At 41.9% G+C, this 24,898-nt stretch overlaps 4 protein-coding genes across 11 annotated transcripts; 1 reads left to right on the forward strand and 3 right to left on the reverse strand.

The window, feature by feature from the left end:
- Positions 1–864: 864 nt before the first annotated feature.
- On the reverse strand, positions 865–2,658 carry stmp1 (short transmembrane mitochondrial protein 1). The gene is made up of 3 exons (XM_064343342.1): positions 2,515–2,658; positions 1,826–1,879; positions 865–1,477 (listed from the first exon to the last, which is right to left on the reverse strand). Exons 1-3 carry the CDS (start codon positions 2,527–2,529, stop codon positions 1,406–1,408), a joined length of 141 nt encoding a protein of 46 aa, XP_064199412.1. The 5' UTR covers positions 2,530–2,658; the 3' UTR covers positions 865–1,405.
- akr1b1.2 (aldo-keto reductase family 1, member B1 (aldose reductase), tandem duplicate 2) lies at positions 865–14,089 on the reverse strand. 5 transcript variants are annotated; one of them, XM_064343332.1, is made up of 12 exons: positions 13,994–14,089; positions 12,060–12,227; positions 11,707–11,823; positions 11,195–11,272; positions 10,967–11,089; positions 9,719–9,825; positions 9,249–9,330; positions 9,020–9,103; positions 8,653–8,735; positions 2,515–8,098; positions 1,826–1,879; positions 865–1,477 (listed from the first exon to the last, which is right to left on the reverse strand). In XM_064343332.1, exons 1-10 carry the CDS (start codon positions 14,072–14,074, stop codon positions 8,056–8,058), a joined length of 966 nt encoding a protein of 321 aa, XP_064199402.1. In that variant the 5' UTR covers positions 14,075–14,089; the 3' UTR covers positions 865–1,477; positions 1,826–1,879; positions 2,515–8,055. The 5 variants fall into 5 exon arrangements, with proteins under 5 accessions (XP_064199402.1, XP_064199404.1, XP_064199403.1 ...); XM_064343334.1 differs by having other exon boundaries at positions 13,927–14,076; XM_064343333.1 differs by lacking the exon at positions 13,994–14,089 and adding an exon at positions 13,812–13,987.
- On the forward strand, positions 3,256–5,729 carry LOC135258574 (aldose reductase-related protein 2-like). Its single transcript, XM_064342041.1, has 5 exons — positions 3,256–3,301; positions 4,752–4,812; positions 4,902–4,983; positions 5,330–5,413; positions 5,643–5,729. Exons 1-5 carry the CDS (start codon positions 3,256–3,258, stop codon positions 5,727–5,729), a joined length of 360 nt encoding a protein of 119 aa, XP_064198111.1.
- Positions 14,090–15,901: 1,812 nt separating the features above from the next.
- On the reverse strand, positions 15,902–24,104 carry prdm4 (PR domain containing 4). Of its 4 annotated transcripts, none has more exons than XM_064343344.1 (12): positions 23,998–24,104; positions 22,902–22,953; positions 22,661–22,776; positions 22,363–22,551; positions 21,468–22,238; positions 21,089–21,238; positions 20,562–20,680; positions 20,013–20,098; positions 19,566–19,693; positions 18,725–19,129; positions 18,443–18,611; positions 15,902–17,800 (listed from the first exon to the last, which is right to left on the reverse strand). In XM_064343344.1, exons 3-12 carry the CDS (start codon positions 22,773–22,775, stop codon positions 17,446–17,448), a joined length of 2,487 nt encoding a protein of 828 aa, XP_064199414.1. In that variant the 5' UTR covers position 22,776; positions 22,902–22,953; positions 23,998–24,104; the 3' UTR covers positions 15,902–17,445. The 4 variants fall into 4 exon arrangements, with proteins under 4 accessions (XP_064199414.1, XP_064199417.1, XP_064199416.1 ...); XM_064343347.1 differs by lacking the exon at positions 23,998–24,104 and adding an exon at positions 23,869–23,990; XM_064343346.1 differs by lacking the exon at positions 23,998–24,104 and adding an exon at positions 23,193–23,986.
- Between the last annotated feature and the right edge of the window lie 794 nt (positions 24,105–24,898).

The raw sequence follows: 24,898 nt of genomic DNA on the forward strand, positions 1-24,898 counted from the left end.
GGAAAATGAAAACCGACAAATTTGTTTAAAACAAATAACTACACTCCCTACTTGTCCATCGAATGACGAACGGGCCTAACCCCAAAGAGTTGAATTCGGAACCAGGAGTACGGCAGCGCCAGCTGTTTTACAAGTCGGAAAATCTGCCCTGGTTCTGATTTTACAAGCTGCAAATAAACGAATTGATTGCATAGAATCTTTCCACTGTTTTATGTCTATAATATATTTTGACCTAAATTAATGTCAAGCAATGAGGACATTAATATGGCACTTCTCGGTATGTTTGAACAGTGCCTGGGGCGGATGTCAAAAGACTACAGAGACTACCAAGCTGCCTTAAAATTCCCTAGCAAGCTAATAACTGCCACTTTTACGATAGTGTCTTCGAATCACGTTCGTTAATTACGTTTTTCATGTTGTGAGGGATTATTTACTCTCATAAACCACATTGTCAATGTATCCCATGACGAATAAAAGGACTATTATCACATTGTGCTATATTACAAAGGACTGCATAAAGAGGTTAAATAACCTAATCAAATTAAAGACTGAGGTGAATCAATAGTCACCTGGCCACTAAAACTATCCATTTGGTAGATGGAAAGAAGACAAAGCAAATGATAATGACCCAAACCTGCATTGTGCCAATATGCTTAAAAATAAAATAAACAAGTGTTCAACAAACTTAACTAAGCAAGAGTTTGGCAGGAATAAAAACCAGCATACACGGGACTGAGTTTGAGAACAAGTGATTTACAGTGCACTCCACGGTGCTTTATCCAGTGTTTTCACTCAAAAGACCAGTTCTCACCCTGCCAGGGAAACGATTTTCTTATAACACCGAATACGACACAGATGCAGGTGAAGAATTCAAAATGCTTTATTAAACTAATAACATTTAAAAAGCTGACAGGGGTTTTTCCAAATAAGAGGTTCAAAATAAGATTCTGGCAATTAATTTAAACATCGCACCTCTCCTTGGCAGTATGATAACTTCTATAACTCTGCAAAAGTAAATATTAAAAATAACCTAATTTATATTTCACCAAATTTCCATTCTCTCCAGTAAAAGCAACCACAAATATGAAAAATGTTGTACCAATTTTCTATAAGCTTTCCTTGAATTCACTTCTACATTTGAAGGCTGTATAAAGTCATCTTTGACACAACACTTACAAAAGTCGCAGCCAGACTTGTAACAAATGGTCCACAGATACTGATTAGCGCTCAGTGTTCCATCTTTAGTTACTTTTTCCTATGAAAGCTGTGCTTCTGCATAGACTCATATGGCCAAACAGGCAAAAACACTATCCTGCACACTGTTGAAGGTATCCTTCTTTATTGTACCATGTCATCCCTCTCAAATCTTGGTATAAGTGCTTGGAATAATTTTCTCCTTCTTCCATCACTCTGGGGGTTTTTTCTTTGCTTCCACGTCTTTCTTGAAGTCTTCAATCTTCTTTGAAATATTGGGGACCTAAGAACAAAAATGATGTTACAAAATAAAAAACTACTTTCAGTTTTTGCATTCAAGAGGGCTCTTACGAGATTGTCTTTACAGTATATTCAAAGTCATAAAGACCAGAGAGGACTATATATTTTATGTTATATATTTTTATATTAGCATGCATGTATGTACCCTTTTGACATGACTACGTTACTTATTTAGTCCCACTTCAGATGCAGTAGTGTTAATGACATCACAATCCCAGGTTAGTCTGTGAACCAAAATAAGAGTTTTTCCTTTTGAAACTCCTTTATGAAAATCTGGGGTTGGTTGGTTAACCCATTAACAGCAGGACTTCCTTAATTGTACAGTACTTACGTCGTAGTTCTGAGCAAGATACATCCCGACCACATTACCCAACGTGAACCCAACCTGAAAGAGAGATAACAAAATCATATTTCTTTAACTACAAAGTTCACGACCGCACTACGGCGTTGCCAAGCAACTTAGTTCAGAAGCCCATTTAGTCATTGCGGATATTAAAGACACTGATCGACAGATCTCACTGTTATGAAGAGGTCAATGGTCATTTTTTCTCGGATGCTTTATTATTATTATTATTATTATTATTCATAATAATTATTATTCATAATAATAATACTGATAATAATATAAAGCGCAGTAATACCCAACTTCGGTTTACATTTAAGGGACTTAGCTAATGGTTGAGAAGTAGGCGACTTCCTGTTCTGAAGATTTGGCAAGCAACATCTCGACCAGTCTTCTAACAAACGACGCAGATAATTTTCACTAACTTCAGCTAAATATCCAGTGTGGTTCATGACATACTGAACAGCGTTTAAGCGACATTTCCGTAAGCAAGCAGTGTCAATGGCAAGTTAGCTTAGCAGCTAATTGGGAGTACTGCGTTGTGTTTTAGCTAAGAACCAGTTAGCTACAACAACGATGATTATCTTTCTAACTTGTTATCGGTAACCTGCGAGAATATGAAAAGCGGACAAATGTGTCAAAAAGGTTACGCTTTCTTTACCAATAGCATTACTCACCAAAAACTGCAACATTTTGAAGCCTGTTATTCAGCAGCTAAATTTAGCCAGGTGCCACCTAGCTCTCTCTAAACTGGCACCAAAGTTGCGTTCCTTTACGTCATGGCTGTAGCAAGATGGGCGCTCCATAAAACTGTGGCCCGCACAAATGAGGGACTTAAATATATCTCCCTCTAGTGGACACTGCTACTGCTCCAGGGTACCCCTCTCCAAGTATCAAGTTTCCTTACTGGGGTAGTAGTCGTAGTGCTATCCTGTAATCAGCTTCGGTCTCTACAAACAAGCAGAGACATCAGACCCGTATTCACATGCTTATTCACACACTCGGTGAAAAAACTTGAAGGAATATAGATGTAGCTTGTCGATTGTGGCATTAAGTTCGTCGTTTTCACAATAGCTCAATGACTCAGCAAAACATACTATATGACTTGGCATATTGCTGTAGCCCTTGCCTGCACGTTAAACAAATACCAATTTATAGCTCAGCATGACAGAACTATGGAATACACAACTTCCATAAAAAAAGTTACATAAAATATAAATTGCAGGAGAAAAAAAAAACCAGTGTGTGCAAAGGGGCTGAACATCCTGCAAAACAGTAAACAAGCACCCTATTGTTTATTAATCAATTTTTCCAGTGTGCAAAATTGTCAGCGTGTCCTTGTCAGAAGAGGTCAGCAGAGGAGTAGTGAGTGTTACTGTTGACTTCCAACGGTGATGATGACTTTAGGGCAATGGATAATGGCAGCCTCAGCTACAAGACAGGACAGCAAAAAGCTGTGTCCAGGTATTACTCTGCATAACAATCAAGGAATATGAAGCCACTTTACAGACTAGGCCCAAACTATGGTGCACACTGTTCCTTAGTGATGTCCCCATATTCCAAGATAACACCCTATCTATACTGCTAAACAAATTCAAGAGTAGTTTCATGGGCACGTCTGGCTTCAATGAGGGTAGCTAGCACATTTGTTTCTATTTTGTTTTCCTAATTTGCAACTCCCTATTACAACTCCCCATCACATTTTAAAGCCCAGTACTTGGTTATTGTAATCCTCTCTGTTTTTGGAGAATGGAAACAGGCATGTGTCTTTTGAAGCTTCTTTCCAAAGGGAATACACCCCTTTAAAATATTATCATGGGGAAATGTATTAAAATTGATTATTTCTCACTGCAGCCTGGAGACAACCTGCATCCTCTGGATGATAATGAAAAAATCCTATCTGACATCACCAACCTTTTAGACACTTGGGAGGTAAAATCATTCACCCTTCTCAGTTATCCTGTTTTTTTTTTTAATGAATTAATATAAATGTATATTCAATTAATATTTTTGTATAAATAATGCATCATATGTTTGAGTGATTGGTCTCAGATTTCTATCTATCTCTGTTGAAATACTGAAACTCTTTCATATTGTTTATTGCAGTGAATGACATCAATGATACATGTTGTTGTTTAGGGTATGGAAGAGCTGGTAGATGCAGGCATGATCAAAGCCATTGGAGTCTCAAACTTTAACCATGAACAGATTGAGGCCATACTGAATGAACCAAGCCTGAAGGACAAGCCTGCCAATAACCAGGTAGAGTTTGAAGTGAAAAGGTTACAGACCGGAAGCAGTCCCTCAGGCTGGATGCAAACCCTTAGATTTTCTCAGCTTTCTATTGATCTGTAGGTGCCCTCAACTTAAGCCCCAGACTTTAATGTTATTATCTGCTCAAGACCTCAGTCATTCTGCCACCTGTTTCCCAGTGGCAGTGTTATAATGGAATAACAGATCGTTATTCTAATGCTGTCTTGGCACTGTCGGTTGTTGTTCAACAATTACAATTCTCCTGTACTGTCTTTTCGACTTACGCCTTCAAAGATTTCTGCATGTGTGCGAGGGCATGAGATGAATGCACTTTCTCGTCCACTGTAAAAAATGTACAAATAAAATGATAATAATAATTTAAGGAATCTACCATACCACTAAACCTGATTTGATTATTAAATTTGCATCTGAGAGCCCGCAAAGTAAAATGTCATGGGAGAACTGTTAAGGCCTGGTCGGTTTTGGTTTCTTTTTATTGGCAATTACCAATGTTATCAAAAAAAGCTACTTCTCACCGCTTGATATATATGTATGCGTGTTGCTGATGATGGCCATCCCCCAGTAACAATAGCACAATGACCAGAGATGCAGTGACAGAGCGGAGCTCACCTAATCTTGCATGTTCCCCCTTCAGATTGAGTGCCACCGAAAGGAATCTCTGTGACAGCATACGACCCCCTGGGCTCCCCGGACAGATCTTTGTGAGCAGACATTCTTGGGACACACCTGTCCTGAGCTCAGGCTTTGGGCTAAATATTTAAATGTCATAACTGTCTTTCCATTTCTGCAGTGCAACTGCAGGAGAACCATCTCTGCTGGAGGACCTAAAGATCAAGACCATAGCTGACAAGTACAGGAAGACCACAGTGCAGGTAGAGTCAATACTAACCATGTACTGCTGGGGTGAACACAGTGCTCAGATCATGATAGTTGGAACTTGTTCTGCCCAAGGAAATGTTACCATATTATAATATACAGAATGTAACGCAGTATTCATTCATTTAGCAGGTACTCTTGTCTAGAGTTAGATTAGTGCATAGCTAAATCAAACAAGCTTAAGCTAAACTTGTTTGCACTCTAAGAAACCTTGTGTTCTTTCTAATCTGAAAAAGGGTCTGGAATCTCGCCAAAATCTAATCATTTGAATCACCTGCCCAGGATGGCCACGATGGTCAGTTTTGTCACATGGTGTTCTATTCTGGTTGTTCCTCAAAACAGCTCCTGATCCGTTTCCATGACCAGAGGAATGTGATTGTTATCCCCAAGTCTACAATGCTTCACTGCATAAACAAAAACATTCAGGTAACAACCTTAACTGAGACCCAAGTCTGCATGAGTCAGGAAAACCTTTACCAGGAAAACAACTTTCAGCATTTGTACATCCATTTGTAGAGTTGGACATATCTTGAAGCAATTCAGGGTGGGTACCTTGCTCAAGAGTACAACGGCAGTGTCCAACATTGGAATCAAACCTGCAACCTTTGGGTTACAAGCACAGCTCCCTACCCATTATATGACATTACCTTTACAGGTCTTTGACTTTGAGCTGAGCGAGGATGACATGGTGACTCTCATGAGCTTCAACAGGAACTGGAGAGCCTCTCCCTTCATCCGGTGAGCATGGATCTCAGAGGGTGGAGCCAACAACCACCTCTCACTAATTCACATCTGTATACCAAATATGCTTAGAAACCCTGCAGCCCCTTGAATTTCTCCATTCTCCATCTTATGTGTATTCTTTTTGTTTGAGGGGAACAAACCGTAAAGCCTTTAAGCGAGTACTGATCTCTCCATTTGGCTATGAAGGAGGAAGAATCGGGACCACTGAGATGATCTCATTGCCGTTTCCACACAGTGCATGTGTCGTGTCTAGGAACCGACAGACTTCCACGCCAATCGCCAATCTGTAGAAAACTATTTCACGAGGGAAAAGACACAACAGCAGCAAGCTCTTCAGAAAGTTTAGACTTTATTGCACAGGTGCACAAAGCCGGATCAATTCAGGGGAATTGAACCTCGATTGTCAGTTTTGCATACATTTTATACACAAATTGTGCCCCACAACCCCCCTTTAACACATTTCTAAAAATACCAGCCATCTGGTCTTTTTTGGCACAGTAAGGATCTTTTTTGGCCGTGTAAGGATTTTCAGTTTCCTGCTCGTGGGTCAACCTGACTTTCTTGGCACCACAATGATTTTCGGTTCTATGGTGATCTTATCGTATCAATGGTTTTCGGTTCTATGGTAATCTTATCGTAGTGGACAGTTACCACAATTTTCCCTTACTCTGTACTTTTCCACTATGTATACACGTCATCTCTTTCTGTAGTTTTTCATTTCGCCTACAAGTTCACAGAGTTATAGCCTCCTGTACTTTTCTACTGTATTCAGGTTACACAGGGGTCACTGTAAAGTATTAGTTTTCTAGCATGTCTATTTGGCACTAATTTTCTGCTGAGTAAGTATGGTTTTTTTTAAGCCTTCTGCGTTTGCCTTTTTTCTACAGTGGATACTGTGGTTTCTTGCGTTACCATAAGCTTTGCTGCAACTACTGATATAGAGTTATTGGATTACATATTGATTATATTAGTATATAGTTATACATGTGATATATCATGCAGCATCGAGAGTTTGGAGGAAACAGTCTGATCAACATTGACAGGAATACCCTTTAACAAAAAAACCTTAACATGTGATGTCATCACAATCATGGGGAGTCTCAAAATTATCCTACACATGGACACTTGAGTCACACAACGTAGCAGTCTAGTATACTGTAAGGATCACTTGAGACAGTTTCAAACTTTTAATCGTTTAGTGCAACTTTGTTTCCACCAATACTGTTTAGGATTTACATTTCAGCCATGTCTCATGTATCAATATAGACCTTTAAAAACATTCCTCGAAGCTTCCATAAACTCACAACTTTGTCTCACAACTATATTTTCTTGCACTTCTGTGATTTGTCAATGCTGCAAAAGCATCAATTTGCAAATTCATGATCAGGGTGTGGTTTCTTTTTGTGAAACCTTTTCAATCCAGTACAAATAAATGCCTTGCTTCACAGCAGTAGTGATAAGGAGCTTTTTAATTAATGACTGAAATAGATGTTAGGTACAACGCGTCAATGTTGACAAAGCTGCATAATACAGATTGTTGCCATTAGTTACTTTATAACACTCATTACATAAAATTTTATTTGGCAGATGCTTTCAAACTTTCACTTGTTCACTATGGCATTGGCATCCAAAATAGGCCTAATGTTACGTTAGTTTTCCCTATTCAATTCACTCAACTTTTTAGTCAGCTCTTTAGGGTAGCCCACAGCAGATACACTGCCAGTTGATAAATTCTATATACTGGAATCTATGCCAATGCCAAAGGTGTAGATATCAGAACCATAGTATGATAATCTGATCTGTGCGTATGATAAGTACCATATCGAACAGACACAACACATACTGATGCTAATTTGAGGTCTGCTTTTGAAGTGGGAATGTGGCAGTGTTTTAGTATAACTGGTCACAAATAATATTACACCATTGTGCCTAGAAGTTTAACCTACAAATACAAAAATAAATGTTTCCATGTGTCTACCCAAAAAGGTAAAGTTATTGGTGTGCTTTTGGGATATTTGGGTCTTCTTACTTCAAAACGGGTTTCTATGAACTACTGAATGTTTGTTTGTAAGGAATGGCAGTACATTTTATCATGCATTTTTATAAAATATATAACATCTCATTCACAAACAGTATGTCCATTGAAATGAAGTAAAATGACTCATTTTACAAAATTAAATTTTTTTAAAATGAAATCTGGTGTACTCCCATTGAAGATAGGACGACATTTCAGAGTGAGACAAGTACTAAGAAACAGCAAAGGGAGAGCAGATGTCCAGATAGACCAACCAATGGTAGCCAATCTCTCGATGCTCTCATTCGCCTCAGAATTCCGTATTGAAGGGATAGTCCTTGTGATTCACACTCCTGCGAAAGAAGACAGGAATCTAAGGTCACCCTCCGAGAAGAACAGAGTCCCACAACTAGAGTCTGGCAAGTACTGCCTACTCACTGCTTTCCCACAGGGACCATTCACAGAACTTCCTCAAAATGACTAAGCTAAACTAGAACCAGTTTCATCTTCTCAATGTGAGAGGACGTGAAAATTACGCCTTGTCTAAAGACTGGCATATTTACTGCCTTAGCCGATATTCTCGCCCCTTATTGGTATTTGACTGTAGTCCTGGCATTCGTCCCACTGATAATATATAGATAATAGATCATTTTACTTTGGTGACAATTTAAATTTGTTTGCCAACATTTTTTTGAAAAAGCATCTGCCATATTAAAACTGGCTCATAGATGTCATTATTCGGGCCCAAAAAATAGGGTAGTCAGGCTCTATTTTTCTTCCATTTTAAAAGGAATCTGGACTTCTAATGAGCCATCACAAGCACTGCCACTTACACATATGGATCAAGAGGACCTTTTGTCTTAACTCACATTTAATCCCAACCCTGTAATGTGTCCCCATGACTCACCACATCATGGGACAGCATCTGTAGTTCCTGTTGAGGCCTAGGATGCTCTTCATTTCCTCCTCACTGAATTCAAAATCAAAAACCTGCAGTGATGGAAGAACACATTTCAAGAGAATCAGATCCCATTACAAGGCAAGGAGGAAAGAGGATCTACTTTCTTTTCTGCTCCCAGGCTGTCCGGTTTAAAATCCTATATGCATACAAACATAATTAGGTTGCAGACCTATCCGTGAGGAAACTAATAGTGGGTCACTTCAGATACTGTCCTTAAGTGAGATGTGTGAAATAATCACCCTAATCACTGACTGTATCATGCACACAGTTTGCTCGTTTTCCTTATAAATGCACCATTCTGAGGTCCGGTTACCTGGAAGTTCTCCTGGATGCGGTGAGGTGTGACGGACTTCGGAATGACGACCACGTTCCTCTGGACCTGGAACCGGATCAGAACCTGACGTGGGAAGCAGCAGGGAAAGGTCAAAGGTCACGCAATGCAGGTGTGTGTGACACACAGGAGTCCACAGAGAAGAGTAGGTGTTCCAGGCCTCAGCTAACAGTTCACACTCAAGAAGCACCACTGTCGCTAGACTCGCTACCTGTGCCGTGCTCTTGTTGTGCTTCTCGGCTATAGCCTTGATGACTGGATCATTCATCAGCGAGGGGTCCTCTCGTTTGGCCCTAAAGCAGAATTAACAAATAGAAAAAGCAAAGCTACTTTAAAGCCCAATACACATTTCATAGCTTTTGAAAATTCCCACCAAGTGTACAACAAATGAACGTGGGAATTGGGGTGAAGCTCCACACAAGTTTGCAAACAAGGAAATCATGTAGCATGTCACCTCCCGAAGGTTCAGTAAAAACAATGGGAAGACTGCTCAATATCCTTGGATAGCTCAGAAGGTCTTTTTCAGCCCTCTTAAGGTATGACATCACGTAAGTGTAAGCACAGGGGTTCACACTCTAATTTGCATACACCTGTTTTGACCACAAAGACAGCAAACGTAGTAGACGTCCATCATTACTGTTTCTCACTAGACGGGATTTCCAGTACACTGTCTGTGCTCACCATGATCTGTCCGGGGAGCCCAGGGGGCTGTATGCTGTCACAGTGATGCCTTTGGAGCAACAGTAGCTGATCAGCTTCTCCTGGGCCAGCAAAGGGTGGCACTCAATCTAAAGGGAGAACACACAGCACAAGCTGATCTCTCTCTCTCCTGTTTCACCAGTTCATCTTTGCTCAGAGTGATGTTATTACTGGGAAACCAGCAACATTAAAATACAATACAATGTCCTCTTATGCAACGCTGTAAATGGGAGCATCACAAAAACCAGAAACAGGCCAAAGACCAAACTAAGAGTATTACGCACTTAGGAACAGGATATAAAGACAAAATTAAAATAGGATATAATTATAGCTGAACTCTAATACAGCTACAGTCCAACATTATTGGATTTACATATTACAATACATTTCAAAACAGTAAAATACTACCAATATAGTGTGCAAATGATTTAAAAAAACACTAATTTGATTGTCTAGAGCCATTGTTTCTTGATGTGAAACAGAGCAGGGCTTCAGACACCACTGCATTACTGTGTTGCCTTGGGGGGCAAGGTGAATTTTACTAGTGCTGGTCTGCCACTGTCAATAAGGTACTTGTGCCTGAGGTAGCTAATAGAATTTATGCTTTTGGTATAGTGAGGAACTTCAGACAGAGAGCTACACTGCAAGCCAAAAGGTATTTTTTAAATATAACCTAGTGTTTCTGCTACATAGAGGTAGAATTTCTGTCTTTTTTAAATCTATACTTAGAAGCAACTGGGTCTAATGGCACAAAATAACTGAATAAAGCTGTAGGGTATATTATCTTGTAAAGCAATGTTTCTACTCTACTACCAGCAGAACATTCATCTTTTGACATATTGTTCATATTTAGGCGTGAAACTTGTGCTCTCATTTTCTTTCACTTTTAAGTCAATTTGTATGTGTCAATATTGCATGTCTTCGGTCATTCTTAGTCGTTTCAGGGAGCGTTATGGAGTCGGTTGCCCAACTCATCTGTACCGACTAGTAAACGCATACAAGTGACGGATGGCTGCCTTTATGGTACATGTGAACAAGATGCTGGCACAAACATCGGTGAATCTGCTGAGACACAAATCAGCTCCAAGAATCAGCTGTGTGTTTGCGCATGGAGCACTGATTTACACCAGGAACCTGAGAACCCTTGCAAAATGCACTGCTGCAGGAACAAAAACACTGATAGCCCATCTCCAGTTGTGTAAAATGAAAAGAATAAAAATTTGCCTCTACCTGGTTGTTGGCAGGTTTATACTTCAGGCCTGGTTTGTTCAATAAGGCCTCAATCTGGTCACGGTTGAAGTTGGAGATTCCGATGGCCTTGACCATCCCTGCATCGACCAGCTCCTCCATACCCTGGAAAATACAGTAACACCTTATTCTGCCACACTGCCAAAAGTGACCCATTACGTATATAAATCTGAGCGACGTAACATTGCAGTCGACTCATCTCTCACTCACCTCCCAAGTATCCAGAAAGTTGGTGTCATCTGACACGGTTAGCCCCTGGCTGTCTAGAGGAAAGTTCTCTGTCCCAGCCTAAAAAATTATAGCAACACAATTATAACAGGAATTAACTAAGAGTTAATTTTGTATAGGAGAGAGGTGAACTCCTGACTTGTATAAATGTACATGCGCACACACACACACAGATGCACACAATAATGTTACAGTGGTTATGCTTGATAAACCAGGGAAACAGAGTGTGACACATGAATAACCACAAATCCTGGGTTTTCAACTACATTCACTGCCATTTTTTAATCTGGTCACATGTTTTCTCTTCATGGTAGGAGAATGTCATAGACAATTTTTGTCTTGCTGAAAGGGAAATTGGTCTCCACAATCAACAATGTGCAGGCGATTGCATAACCTTAGATGTGTCCAGTTTTAAAGTAAGCAGTCCTTCAATCAACACAGTGCACATACCTCTAAATGTATTACAAGGGGTTTCCTGAAATTAATGACCTCACCTTAAAACCCATAGGCCAGTGGACCAGGTAGAGGTCCAGGTAGTCCAGCTTAAGGTCAGTCAGAGTTTTCTGACAGGCAGTCTTCACCATGGACTTTTCATGGAAGGTGGACCACAGCTGCAAAGAGAGGCCCTGTTAACAGTGGCTTTCATTTGTTCCACCTGGGATTTCAATCATCAACCTCCACGTCAAGAGCCACTAACAACCTATCACACTTGAAGCTCATCGTGGAGCAGAGATGCACCTGGCCAAGTGCTTTGCAATGCTTTCATAAAAGGTATGTGTCAGCAATGAATAGCAAACAACAGTCATTGCAACAGTCACAGCCAGCATACAATGATATGTATGCGCACCTTGCTGACGATGAACAGGTCCTCTCTCTTCACCACACCCTCCTTGATCATGGCATTAATCCCCTCCCCGACCTCAGTCTCGTTCTCGTAGACATAGGCCCCATCAATGTGACGGTACCCTGCTGAAATGGCCGCCTTCACTGCCTTAGTCACTTGGCCTGGGGAGGACTGGTGAACAGAAAGAGAAATCGCATTAACAGACTATCAAGGGGCACCATGCTCTGACCAAAAAACTTGCAATATAAAATAATATGGACAGAAAACATCCCGAGAGAGATGGAGAGACATCTATGACAGTAGCCTCAGACACATCTGAGAATGAACCCAGAAATAATGAAAAAGAAATGATTAAATATCACACATTTACAAAACTCATGACAGTATACTTATTCTTATACTTACTGTCTATACTTATACAAGGCTTATGCAACCATAAAATACAAAAATTGCTACATCATAATAGATATGTGATCGACTCTCTACTGTACTTCATGCTGAGGTGGTTGAGCGTATGGAATAAAAAAGACAGCTTCCACGTTCCCAACAAAGAGAAAACAGCGCCTAAATTCAAGTGAACAAACTGCGTTTACGGAGATGTCTATGCATACTGTATTAGCTGGCTATTATGGACCCATGGGTTGGACTGAAAAACAACCGTTGGTAATTCGAACTTGAATTTTAACTTCTGTAAAGACCTCCATCTGGACTAAAATCACAGGAGTAATAGGCAGGGGCGCAACAACCTACTTCTCAGGGTGGGTGGAAGACGCAACTTGGCGCCCCGCCCCCCTCAAAATAGGAATGAAAGTGAAAGTAAGAGGTTTTTTATAACATGTTAAAAATTCAATTTTTATTCCATTACAATAGTTCCATTTCAATTTTAAAAACACGCAATGCAACCTATGTGTCTTCATGTGATACACTAACGTTAGTTAGTAATCGCTGGTTTGTTATCAGCAGAGCATTATTTACATTTAGCTATCGATAGCTAACGTTAGCTAGCCATGTGACAAACAGGCTAAAGTCAACTGAATGCAGGACTGGAAGAAAGAGCGGGTTAAGTTAGCTAGCTAACGTTAGCTAACGAGCAAGCTAAAGGTAGCTAACTTCTTTCCACCAGTCCTGCATTCAGTTAGCCTGTTTCTCACCGCCAGATGTTAACGTTACTTGAGCTATGTCCACAGCAACCCATTATTTATTAGTATGAAAACTTTCTTTCAAACAATCTTTCAGTTGCTAGCTAACCTTAGCTAACTTTAGTCAGCTTGCTTACCTAACGTTAGTATTCCCGGCTCCATTTGCTATGCCCTGACTGGACTCTGAACTGCTCTGATCACCCTGCTCCTGCTGTGATGTTGGTTTGGTTATCCAGTTTGACAGTGATGTTCTCATCTTTCTTTCTGTATCCTGTCTAGTCATTTTTCTTTTTCGGTTCTGGGCGCCCGAAGGCTTCTTTCTCCCATCCATGATGGTAACGTTCGTTAACTATCGTTATTCACCTAACGTTAGTCCTGTCCTGAGTCAGTCAGTTTTTCTGCACCGCCCCCCCTCCGCTGCGCCGCTGGTAATAGGTAATGTATAAAGTTATATAACCCCATATGCGAATGGGGCTTAACGGTCTTAATATAGTTATGTAGGCTATATAATGTTATCTACCACTGTAACACATTATGCTACAAGGTTGCAGTTCAGCTCGGCAGAACTAATATTGTATCAACAGTTTAGACGTTATATAAACTAAACCAAACCAACCATCCAAGTCCCGAGACCGACAATCGGCATTTTCGCTCCGGTATTCAATGTCACGAAAGTCGCCATTATCCGAATATATTTGAAACTTCAAAGGAATATATATATATACATATACATTTAAATTAACTTCGGAACGACGCTATCACGCCCCAATTTCCCAGGAACAATCACTGAACTCCTACCCATACACACTTCCATGGAGTGTGGCCCAGCGAGCAGTGTGAAGCTAGCGACAGTAAGGACTTTCGACCGGGTATGAACATTTCAAAATAAAAGTACGACGATATAACCACTGTTACGATCAGCAAAATGAAATTAATCAAGGAAAAATCGGACTGCAGTTGTCCTAAATTATTAACTATTCGGTTTCTATTTGTACAATATTAAAACAACTTCGATTTTAAACACAGACATAGTAAAACTATTCACAACACTAATATTAATTACAAACAAATCTGTCTTCCTTTTTTCTATTTTTTTCCCTACATTTTTAACAACGACAACGCAAAATTTTAAATGGAGAATTAAAGATAACATACACCCATTACTTTTAATTATCATTGCAGTATCCAATACAACATTACATCAGTACATGAGTTTAACTGAATGGTAAGGGAAGAATTAGAGTAATTTAAAATGCATTACTGCTACCTTGTAACATCAACTATGCAACTTAAAACAAATAAATATGAAAATGTGGCTGGATATTGCACTAGAATGGCAAAGAGAATATGACAGTATTAACACTTGTTTGTAAAGGTGAAAACATCACACACAGAATATCATGGCTGGGGTATACGCATGCAGTACATCGGCAAATTTTATTCAATTAAATCCCAATTGCGTTCTGGTAGCATAACATATATAATGCGCTGCTGCCTCCCCTGGACATGTTGTCTCAACGATATGGGGGTGTTTTGAATAAGCACAGGCTTTCGCGCAGGCATACTTTTATTTTGAACGATTTCCGAAGAATCTGCCGTCTTAATGTCGCTCATTTCACGGCACTGGCCCCTACGTCAACAGGATGCTTGCGAATGGATTCTCAACCATTGGGCTGCGCACGCCCTCTAGTGGTCTGTGATTTGCAACCAATTACTAATGGTCCCCTACAATAGGGCGACCGCCTGTAATTCCTACACGGATCACCAGATATAGATTTAAATACCTTCAAATTAGAGTTGAGACAGTCTGTACTTTATCCTCATATTCATTGTTTCATCTCAAATCCAATGTGCTGGAGCCAAAACGACAAAAATAGTCACTGTCCACAGACTGCACTACATATATATATATATACACACACACACACACAGCGTGTACACATTGTACACATACATACACACAAATGACAAATTAAAGGAAAAACCAACACAGTGTCTTAGTAAGGTGTTAGGCCACCATGAACCACCAGAAAAGCTTCAATGCGCCTTGGCACAGATTCTACTCTCTCTGGAATTCTACTGGAGGGACAAAACACCATTCTTCAAAAAGATATTCCCTCATTTGGTGTTTTGATGATGGTGGTGGAGAGCAGTGTCTAACACATTGGTCCAAAATCTCCCATAGGTGTTCAAATGGACAGATCCGGTGACCGTGAAGGCTATAGCATACAATTCTATCATTTTCATACTCATCAAACCATTCAGTGAGCCCTCATGCCCTGTGGATGGGGACATGGTCATCCTGGAAGTGACCACTTCCATCAGGATAGAAATGTCTTTGTCTATGATTAACAAGATAATTATTATATCCATCCAACCATTATCTAACCTGCTTATTCCTGGTCAGTCTTGTGGGGGGGAGGGCATATCCCAGCATGCATTGGGTGAGAGGCAGGAATATACCCTGGATGCTTCACCAATCTATCACAGGGCACACACACCATTCACTCACACACTCTTACCTAAGATCAGTTTAGACCAGAGTACCTGGAGGGAACCCACATGGACACGAGAACATACGACATGCAAACTCCACACAGAAACGTCCCCGCCAAGATTCTTCCTCATTCATGCAAATGTACCATCGCCAAAAGCAAATGCAGTCTGCCTAACAAATGCTACGGCATTTAGAAAAAGTACCACTGCTTATGTATGTGTATGTTTTGAATTTATTTGCACATTAGAATTTAGCAACTGCATGATTTTATCCTGGTCACCCAGCAGGTCCCGTTAAACTTATACATAGCATGACTTACATTTATGTTGCATTGCTTAATTGCAACCACAAAACTTATGATGAACATATTTGTTTATTTAAACACATGATCTGGTGGATTATCATGATGACAGGGTATAGCAAGCTTTGTCACCCTGGTGTTTCGACAAAAAGCTCTTGTATTCATGAGCATTCCAGTACTTATATTCATAGACAGGAAGATTTAACATCTTTCTAATGAATTATTAGAAGGCAACTGGGAAGAAAATAATAAAATGCACATTTAAGCATGTTTTCCATACTTGGCTACTTAGAAAGCAACAGTAAAAGGATGAAGGTTGATCAAAAGCAGGGAGAAAGTCAAATGTTACTGGCAAATTTCATAAAGGTTTGTTAGCTTCATCAGCTATGTTGGTGGCAAAACAACTAATTTCTCCCACTAATAAATGATACAAATATAAAGAAATAGCTTATTTGGGTGAATCCTCTGGCATTATGAAGTAATTGGAAAATCTATAGCACTAAAAATTGTACACCATATTTACACATTATGCTGTTCTTTGCAGAATGCAATTGTACATTCAGAGGGAAAAAAATAGACAACCAAATCCCCATTGCCCAATTGAAAGAGCTTTCTTCTGTATTTTGCCGTTATGTAGTACTGTTTTTAATTCAAAGATTATTGTGCGATTACCAAAGAAAACAGTGAAATGTAATAGAGTATCTTTCTGAGACTTTTGCAGCAAACCGAAATTAACAGGCCAACATAAGATGTTCCTGTAATTTGAAGCACACAGTCAATAAGGCCCCAATTGGAATGATTTCAGTAACTAATTTATCAGTAATACAAGTCTGCTCACAATGTAAAACTCATTCACTATTCCACTCTCACCAGATTCTCCCCCCGCCCCCATAAACACTTTTAACTTGACTTTCAAACTCTATTTGTAATTAACTGCCTCAAGTTTAAATAACATAATAAATAGCTTGTGCATTGATTATCCAAATAAAGTCATTATAGTCTGAAATTTCAAATTTTGACAACAGGGGGATCTTTGCAAGACATGGTAACTGAACATCAGTTTAATTTAACCTGCGGAAACTGCACCAAATTGTTTCTAAAAGAACCGTGAATTTTCAAGGAACTAATGAAATACAAGCTACAAGCAGATACCACATGTGCCCTTTTCAGAACAACTGGAAATACCTCAGCACACAGTTGCAGGTCTTTTCATTTAGTACACATTTCATTCAAAGTTTTCTGCATTCATTCTGGATGATGTATTCCAGTTTCCATTTCAAAGGCTAGAGAAGAGATCTTGGAAGGCTGGAAATGCCAAATCTTTAAATCTTACCATGCAGGTAAGATTTTGGCAACAACACGAAAACCCGAAAAAATAAGGAACGAAAAAAATGGAAATAAATATGATAAATATCAGGGCATACGCAGAAGTGCCATTTCCTGACCCCACAGTCACTGGTGTGGGGACAGGGCTTTGTCCGAGCTGTACCCTGCCACACCGAGACCACAGTCCTCCCTGCTCACTGGATCGATCAGCCCCTCCACATCCCCGTCGTCGTCCTCCTCCTCTTCGTCTTCCTCGTCGTCGTCATCCTCATCCTCCTCCTCCTCTTGGAGGGCCTCCCCGGTCGTTTTGGGGCCCTTGCATATCTTCAGGTGTCGGGTGAGGTGGTATTTGGTGAGGAAGGCCTTGCTGCATTTCTCGCAGATGTAATCCCGCCGACCCTCGTGGGAGTTCAGGTGCTTCTTCAGGTGGTTGGACCTCCAGAACAGCTTGTCACACTTCGGGCAGCGGATCTGACGCTCTCTGCAGACGCGGACGGAGATTATTGGTAGAGAGAGAAGAGCGGTCAATTAGAACATGAAAGAGAAAGACTGGAGAACACAGAATCCCTCTCTCGCTATCACTTTTCTTCTTTAAAGTAACAAGTAAACAAAAAAACTCTGCACACATTTTAGAGTACCTGATCATAATTGCAAGCCCATACCGGTGGTACACAACATCCTCTGTCAATTCAGGCCCCTGCATGCTAGCACACCTGTGCTCCACGTGCACATGTGCAGCCAGTTGCTGTGTGTTTTCATCTAGGATCCACTAGCGAAGCCGCACAGCTATTGCATAACAGCAGGAATATGCAGACCGAATGCACACCAGGGCAAGGTGGCACGTGAAACCCTCCTACTCTGGACGGCACTATGCTCAATTATCCATTGCCTCACTGTACCATAGTCGGTACTGGCACAGGTTCTGACCCAGTCCATGGGGCACTTCGCTACACTAGTCTAGCGCCCCAGCTGAATTCACCAACCAGGAGGATCACAGACTACAGTCCAGAGCTCCAATACCACAAGCCCAAACTCTCTGCAGACATAATGAAAATCAAAGCTGGTTCTAACAGAGCAAACACACTTGCGTGTGAAGCTACGGTCAATCGGCGTGTGTTCTTACTGAGTGTGGGTGAGCATGTGCTGCTTGAGGTCCTGCCTCCGCATGAACATCCTGTCGCAGTGGTCGCACTTCAGGTTCTTGGCCCCCGTGTGAATCACCATGTGAGACGCCAGGTGGGCTTTCTGCGTGAAGGACTTCTCGCACATGCTGCACCGGTAATTCTTCTGACCTGCACGCAATTACAGTTTCCCATTTATAAAAGCATCAATCCTTATACATAGGGTCAATGCAGGAGCTAAGGTACTTCGTTAAACAAGGGTGGAGCCTTTCAGTGGCCCTTACCTGTGTGGATCTTGAGGTGCGTCCGGAGGTTGCTGGGATCACTGAAGGCCTTGCTGCAGTACTCACACTTGTGCGGCTTCATGCCAACGTGTCCCATGAAGTGCACGTTGAGCTTGGTGGAGGAGGTGAACGCCCTGGAGCACATGTTGCACTTGAACTTCCTCTCCCGGGCGTGGCCGTGGGCGTGGCCAGACCAGGACGAGGCAGCGCTGGAGCTGCTGCTGGGGAGCTTGCCTTCGTGGTGGGGGTGGTGGCCGTGGTGCCCCGAGTGGCTCTGGGTGGGGCTGTGGGTGTGGCCATGCGAGTGCCCGTGGGCGTGGCTGTTCAGGTGAGATTTCAGCTCGGCGAAGGAGGCACACTCTTTGCCACAGTGGCACACTTGACCGTCTGGAAGCTCCGGGACACCTGTCACCACAACAACAACACACCTGTTAAACAGGAATGGCACAAGAATGACATCATTTTCAACCGTCCTTCTTTCTACCACTGGCATCAGCAGCTTTCTACATACACTGAAACCCGTATTTAAAGTATCCTGTATTTAGTGAACTTGAAGTGGTGTTTCCAGTTGAAACAGCACCTGTTGATGCAGTGAAGCCCCCACTGTCCATAATAATACCCAGACCAGGTATGTGCACCATAACTGGAAGCCCAGCAGTGTGGCACATAATTAGCCGGCAGGGCCCCCGATGCAATAACAGTGCAGCTTAGCTAATGGACCGGAGTGACAGGAAAAGGTAACAGAAGATCACAGTGTGAAGGAGGCTGCAGATATGGGACAGGCATCCAATCACGTGAAGAGGGAGCAGGAAATGAGGCCCTGCAGTGGCCAATGTCGCACCCATCTGCCTGCTGTAGTCCCTGCTGTAGTAGAAGAGCAGTTCCTGGTCAGGAAGAATCTCCCTGGACGAACAGAAGTACAGCTTGCCGTTGTCAGGATAGGCCACAAGATTCTGCTCCTCTCCAGTCCTGCAAATACACACGCAATGTCTCATGTGGGATCAAGAGGCACTTGTCATTTCAGTTTTTTACTGAACAATCACAATTTATTCTGAAAAATACACAGGAGTCACACATAAATATAAAAGTAAAACTACTATAAATTGCATTATTTTCTTGGATATGCCCATTTATGCAAGATGACAAGACATTGGACATGTGATTACTTCACTACTCTATGCTGAATTTATTTATTAATTTATTCAAAGTGCCATGAACTTAGACATTGTGTGTGTGTGTGTATGTGAGTGCTGAATCTCATGTCATATGAACAGCAGAAGTGACTTGCCTCGCCTTACGAACAAACATCATCCAGTTGCACTCATTCTCGTCTGTTGTCACAATGCAGAACTCCAGAACATTATTGTGGAACATCTAAGATACACACAGGCACAGTAAAATAAATGAAAAAAAACACAACTACTGTCATGTTTCATGCAGAGCAACACAACCACACAATTCTTCTAATTATTTTGCCGCTGATAAAATAACTTTAATCCGATGTTACATGGATCATATAGGATTTCGTTTTTTGTGTACTGTTTTTAGCTTCATAACAATAACAGCATCTTGGAACTGAAATGTATAGTATGTGATATTTTGTTACAAACTGTGCCATCTAGTGGCAAAGAAACAATCTAAAATGACAAGTGGTGTAAAATATTTTGTATATTTAATGTTTCTTTCCTTCGAGATACACAAAATGTATTTCGCATCTTGAAGAAAAAGGTACTTTATTTTAAATATATTCCAAAGACATTTCAAGAACAGTGGGATATATCGCCACTTCCTGTGAGTGTTCCGTGACTTCCCAGAAGGCTCAGTCTCAGTTTCTCACCTTCCAGACGTGAGGAGTGTTCTTGTCTGACCAGTCTGTCAGGTCGACGGAGCTGCAGTGCTGTCCTACCATTGGCCCAAAGCAGGTCCTGACAGGTATGACCTCTCTCGCCAATACACCTGTACAGACATGACGTCACCGAGCGTGAAACAGAACCACAGATCAAGGAATAATCAGGCATGAGGAGGAATACAGACCTCAAACAGCTAGAGATTAAAAACTAATTAAAAACAGACTTGCTGTTATTCATGAAACATTGGTTCATTCTAGTGACTGTGTCCTGGATTCAATTACAATTTGTCTTTGACTGTGACTTGCAATTTAATGCAAATGTTAGCTTTTACTCAAAGAAATTAGTAACTGTTCAGAGAGAGTTAATGTCTGTACCTAAACAGGCAAGGTAAATTTGACAACTGCAAACAGTGTAAGTTGTGAAAAAAAATGCACTTGCTTTTATTTTTCACCAACAAGGAAAAAAGCTGACCAAACCCAGGCATGAGTCTAGGGGGGGTACAGTGCGGTCATACCGAGGGGTTCATCAGCCACGGTGACCCTGAGGCACAGAGGGCGTGGGAGGGACAGGCGGGCGCGGCTCTCAATGGGCATGTCGGGGATGAAAGTGACAGGGCCGTGTTCTGGGCAGTCGGAGGGATAGGAGCGTTCGCACAGCGTGCACCCTGTTCATGAACACGGAGGCAGAACACAATGTACTAGCAATAACAGGAACAGCCAACGAGAAAAAAAGTCAATGCCCTGTACAGGAGTTTCCATTAAGGATCAGGAGTATGTTTGCTGAAAGCACAAAGCATAGTCACACTTATTTGTTAATGGTAACTGCAGATTGTGAGCAAGAAAACAAAAATGAATGGTTAAACATGCTGTCCACATGAAGCAGTAAGCACTCACATATGGTGAAGGCGGTCGCCATGTTCTCCTTGTTAGACGTGGAGTCCTCCAGCTGCAGGGAGGAGTTGACCAGCACCAGGCTGCTGTCGGGCCCCAGGGACACCTCGGCGGTGATGGGGGACACACTGACCGGCTCCAGCCCCATGGTGGGGGGCCCGTGGAGGGTCACAGCCTCCAGCTGCGAGGGGGGTGCCATGGACGGGTGCGAGTGCGAGCCAGTCAGCACCACGCTAACGGCGCCAGAGCTCAAAGCCGCAGAGGAGTGCAGCGGCTCCCCCAGGCCCCTGGCTCCGCCTCCAGCTGCTCCGGCTCCGCCCACCCTGCCAGTCAGGTGCTCCTGCTCCATCACCACAGGCAGCTCCAGCCCCGACCCGTGCAGAGGGATCACCCCTCCGGACCCGTCCACGCCCCCCAGACCCTCGTGGTTCCGGGGCCTCCCGCTCAGCGGCTGCGTCTCTGGCACCACCCCCTCCATGGAGGCCAGCTCCTCACCCATCCTGTCCGGGGATATGGGGCTGCTCACGCGGGACTCCATGGTCAGGCCGGTGTCCAGCTGCACCTCGTGAGCCGCACCCTGGTGGAGGCCTCCCTGACCCCCCACCTGCCGAGAGTCCAGGGACACAAGGCCCTGCTCCAGAGGCCCCCCGGGTCCGCTATAGGGGTCCATGCCAGAAGGGTTGTTGCTGGGCACCGAGAGGGTCCCATCCATGTTAAGGCTACTGGGATGAATATACTGTGGAGGTGGGCGGTCTGCAAGGTAGGACAAAATGCCTGCACAGACAAGCACCGAGAAAAGGAGAAGGTCACAGGTGGATATCGACAAGTCCATCTGTATTAAACAGGCACAGAACTCAGGGAATCAAAGCTGCCAGGTGGGTCCATCTCTCGCATTTACCTGGGAGGATGTGTCGGAAGTAACTGCTCTCCAGGTGGGGGTACGGGGGAGGAGGCAGCGGGTAGTTCCTCTCTGGCAGGCTGCACATCACCCCCCTGTCTCCAATTGGACCCATGGGCAGCATGAGGGACAAGGCAGGTGGCAGAGACCCCAGGGAGGGCCCTAGGTTTGGAATGGCCACTGGCATGCCTAAAGAGAAAGGGACAATGTAAAAATATACAGAACATATAGCAGAAAATCAAGAGATAGCACCTCCATTTCCTAACAGACAGATTCAAAAATGAAAAATAGGACTGACCTGGAGCAGTGATGGGATTGTGGGTGGGGGAGGTGGGCAGACCCAGGTGGCTACCACTCACAGAGGGCACGTTCAACTGGTCCATCCCCACAGGACTCAGATTGATGTCGTTCATTCTGGAAGGTATGAAAAAGACCAATGTAACGTTTGATTAATTTGCCTACTGTGACTAACCAATAGCCAGCTGCCCCCAAAGCAGTCTAGGAAGGGAAGAAATTGGTCCCTCAGATTTCCAAATTACCTGACACTAGGTGTTTTTCCTCATGACATTGTGAATGTGGCATTCTTCGTGGCTAAGATGGAAAAGGGAAAAGAGAAATGATTTACTCACGTGTGTCCAGTGGATGTGATCAGACTGAAATGTCTTCTATACACATAACATGAACAGAATCTTGGGTTTTGGGCCCAAATAGTTCCCATGATGGTCATGGCAGTTTTACCAGAATAAGCTGTCTGAGCTAATTACATTATTTAGCTGACACTACTTGGGTAAATAAGCTACTTCCATTTATATTCTGGCGAATGTAGCTACACTTGTTCCAGGCTTTCCCTTCTTGGGTAGGTAACTGGCTGGCAATTCATCGTAGAATTTACAAGTTAAAATATACTTTTCCAGCCTAATGTATTGGATAGGTTCCGTACAGACGCATGTACAAATTGCAATATTATAACTTTTATATGTCCCGTATCCAGATTGCCAATATAGACAAGACATTCTGAAACAGTCATGTCGAGCTCTGAACAAACAGAAACTCTGCTCAGAAAGCTGTGGCTAGCTAACTAGCGACTTGGCGCTATTGTCGATATGACATTTGCTTGTGCAGTGAACTGCTTGTTGGCGAGGGAGCTAACTGGCTACGGGATTAGCTACCTTCTATACTAAAAATACAGTTTTTTTCTTTAAACTTTGATCAATCCGTTCGGTCCCTGCAAGCTAACTTAGTTCTAGTATCAACACGAACAATAAGAGATAAATAGCATCGCAAGCCAGCAGCTAGTAAGCTAACCAGTTAACTTTCAACCACAGTAGCTAGCAAGCAAACCGTGCAACAGTCCAGATATAAGCTACTAATAATACGCAAATACGTAGGGTCAAAAAGCAATATGTGAGTGATCTACAGCTAGACCATCATCAGAAGCATCTGATCAGGTAAGAATAGACTTCAACAAAAGCACTGAAATGAAAAAACAAAACAGACAGTTCTCACGAAAACAGTTTGCTCCTTAAAATCAGGTATTTAACTATAAAATAATAATGATCATATAAGAGGGAGGCAGAAAATAACACAATTTAAGGTATTAAGTAGTTTATCTTTTTTTTTTTAACAAAAGACAACCGTGTTAATTCGTAGCTATCCCTTCTTTCCAGGTCCATTGCTGTGAAGATAACCTTTGCTCTACTGAGCATGTGCAATGGTAGGGACCTGAAAGAAAGACACTCTAAAAACGAAACTAAGAATATGCTCGCATAAGACTAATAATGTCACATAAAATCATGATCTATGGGTAATGAACCTATATAAATGATTACATTCAATTCATTAACAAAATGGACCTTTCAAACAATTAAGATTCGTGTTAACATGTTTTGGATTTGATAAAAAGTTAAAATTTCAGAGTATCCCTAACAAGATAATCGCAACCCATGAACACACTCCGGCTCGCATGTTGGGGGTGAAAGTTGCAATTGGAAGTCGCTGTCATTGTTATCAAGCCTTGTAAAATGTAGCCTACGCCACAGACTGCTTGCTAGCCAAATATATAGTGTGTAGCCATTTAGAACTACATATCGATATACCTAACTAATCAAATTCCCCAAATGAAGGAAACTGGTTGACGTGCGTGGTGTGTAGCGTTCAATGTGTAACATGGTGAAATACAGCATTAGGCATTTTAACTTTATCTAGCAATAGCCTACATTTGAACTTTTAAAATAATTATGTTGTATATGTGAAATAACAAATAGAAATCAATAACGTGCGCAGTACCTGTGCCAAAATATTAATTAATAGGAATAGGAATTATGAATCCAATCGAATCCTATTAATAGGAATTAATAGGATTCAAATTGTGCTGCTAGTACACATCACCAACCCCAAGACAGGTCAGAACCACACGTTTCCTCAGAATTAAATGTAGGCTACGGACTATATGTCTTCCAGTGCCATTATGCTAGACACATGATTTTACCATCATAAAGGGAGGTAGTGGGTTAAATTTTAGATATTCCAGTGATTA

Source organism: Anguilla rostrata, chromosome 7 (assembly GCF_018555375.3).
Source record: "Anguilla rostrata isolate EN2019 chromosome 7, ASM1855537v3, whole genome shotgun sequence".
NCBI lineage: Eukaryota > Metazoa > Chordata > Actinopteri > Anguilliformes > Anguillidae > Anguilla > Anguilla rostrata.

Bases quoted from the DNA above. Each gene is read 5' to 3' on its own strand.
- prdm4 (XM_064343344.1), bottom strand. From the start codon at position 22,775: ATGAACGACATCAATCTGAGTCCTGTGGGGATGGACCAGTTGAACGTG. The intron at 21,239-21,467 runs GTGAGTGCTTAC...GTTCATGAACAG, and splicing joins GGCGACCGCCTTCACCATAT to GGTGCACGCTGTGCGAACGC. The intron at 19,130-19,565 runs GTGCGACATTGG...TTGTGGTGACAG, and splicing joins GGACTACAGCAGGCAGATGG to GTGTCCCGGAGCTTCCAGAC.
- LOC135258574 (XM_064342041.1), top strand. From the start codon at position 3,256: ATGGCAGCCTCAGCTACAAGACAGGACAGCAAAAAGCTGTGTCCAG. The intron at 3,302-4,751 runs GTATTACTCTGC...CTTCAGATTGAG, and splicing joins CAGCAAAAAGCTGTGTCCAG to TGCCACCGAAAGGAATCTCT. The intron at 5,414-5,642 runs GTAACAACCTTA...TTACCTTTACAG, and splicing joins GCATAAACAAAAACATTCAG to GTCTTTGACTTTGAGCTGAG.
- akr1b1.2 (XM_064343332.1), bottom strand. From the start codon at position 14,074: ATGTTCATACCCGGTCGAAAGTCCTTACTGTCGCTAGCTTCACACTGC. The intron at 11,090-11,194 runs GTGAGTGAGAGA...TGTATTTTCCAG, and splicing joins ACTTTCTGGATACTTGGGAG to GGTATGGAGGAGCTGGTCGA. The intron at 9,826-10,966 runs GTAGAGGCAAAT...TTCTCCCTTTAG, and splicing joins ATAAACCTGCCAACAACCAG to ATTGAGTGCCACCCTTTGCT.
- stmp1 (XM_064343342.1), bottom strand. The intron at 1,478-1,825 runs GTAAGTACTGTA...TTTTGTTCTTAG, and splicing joins ATCTTGCTCAGAACTACGAC to GTCCCCAATATTTCAAAGAA.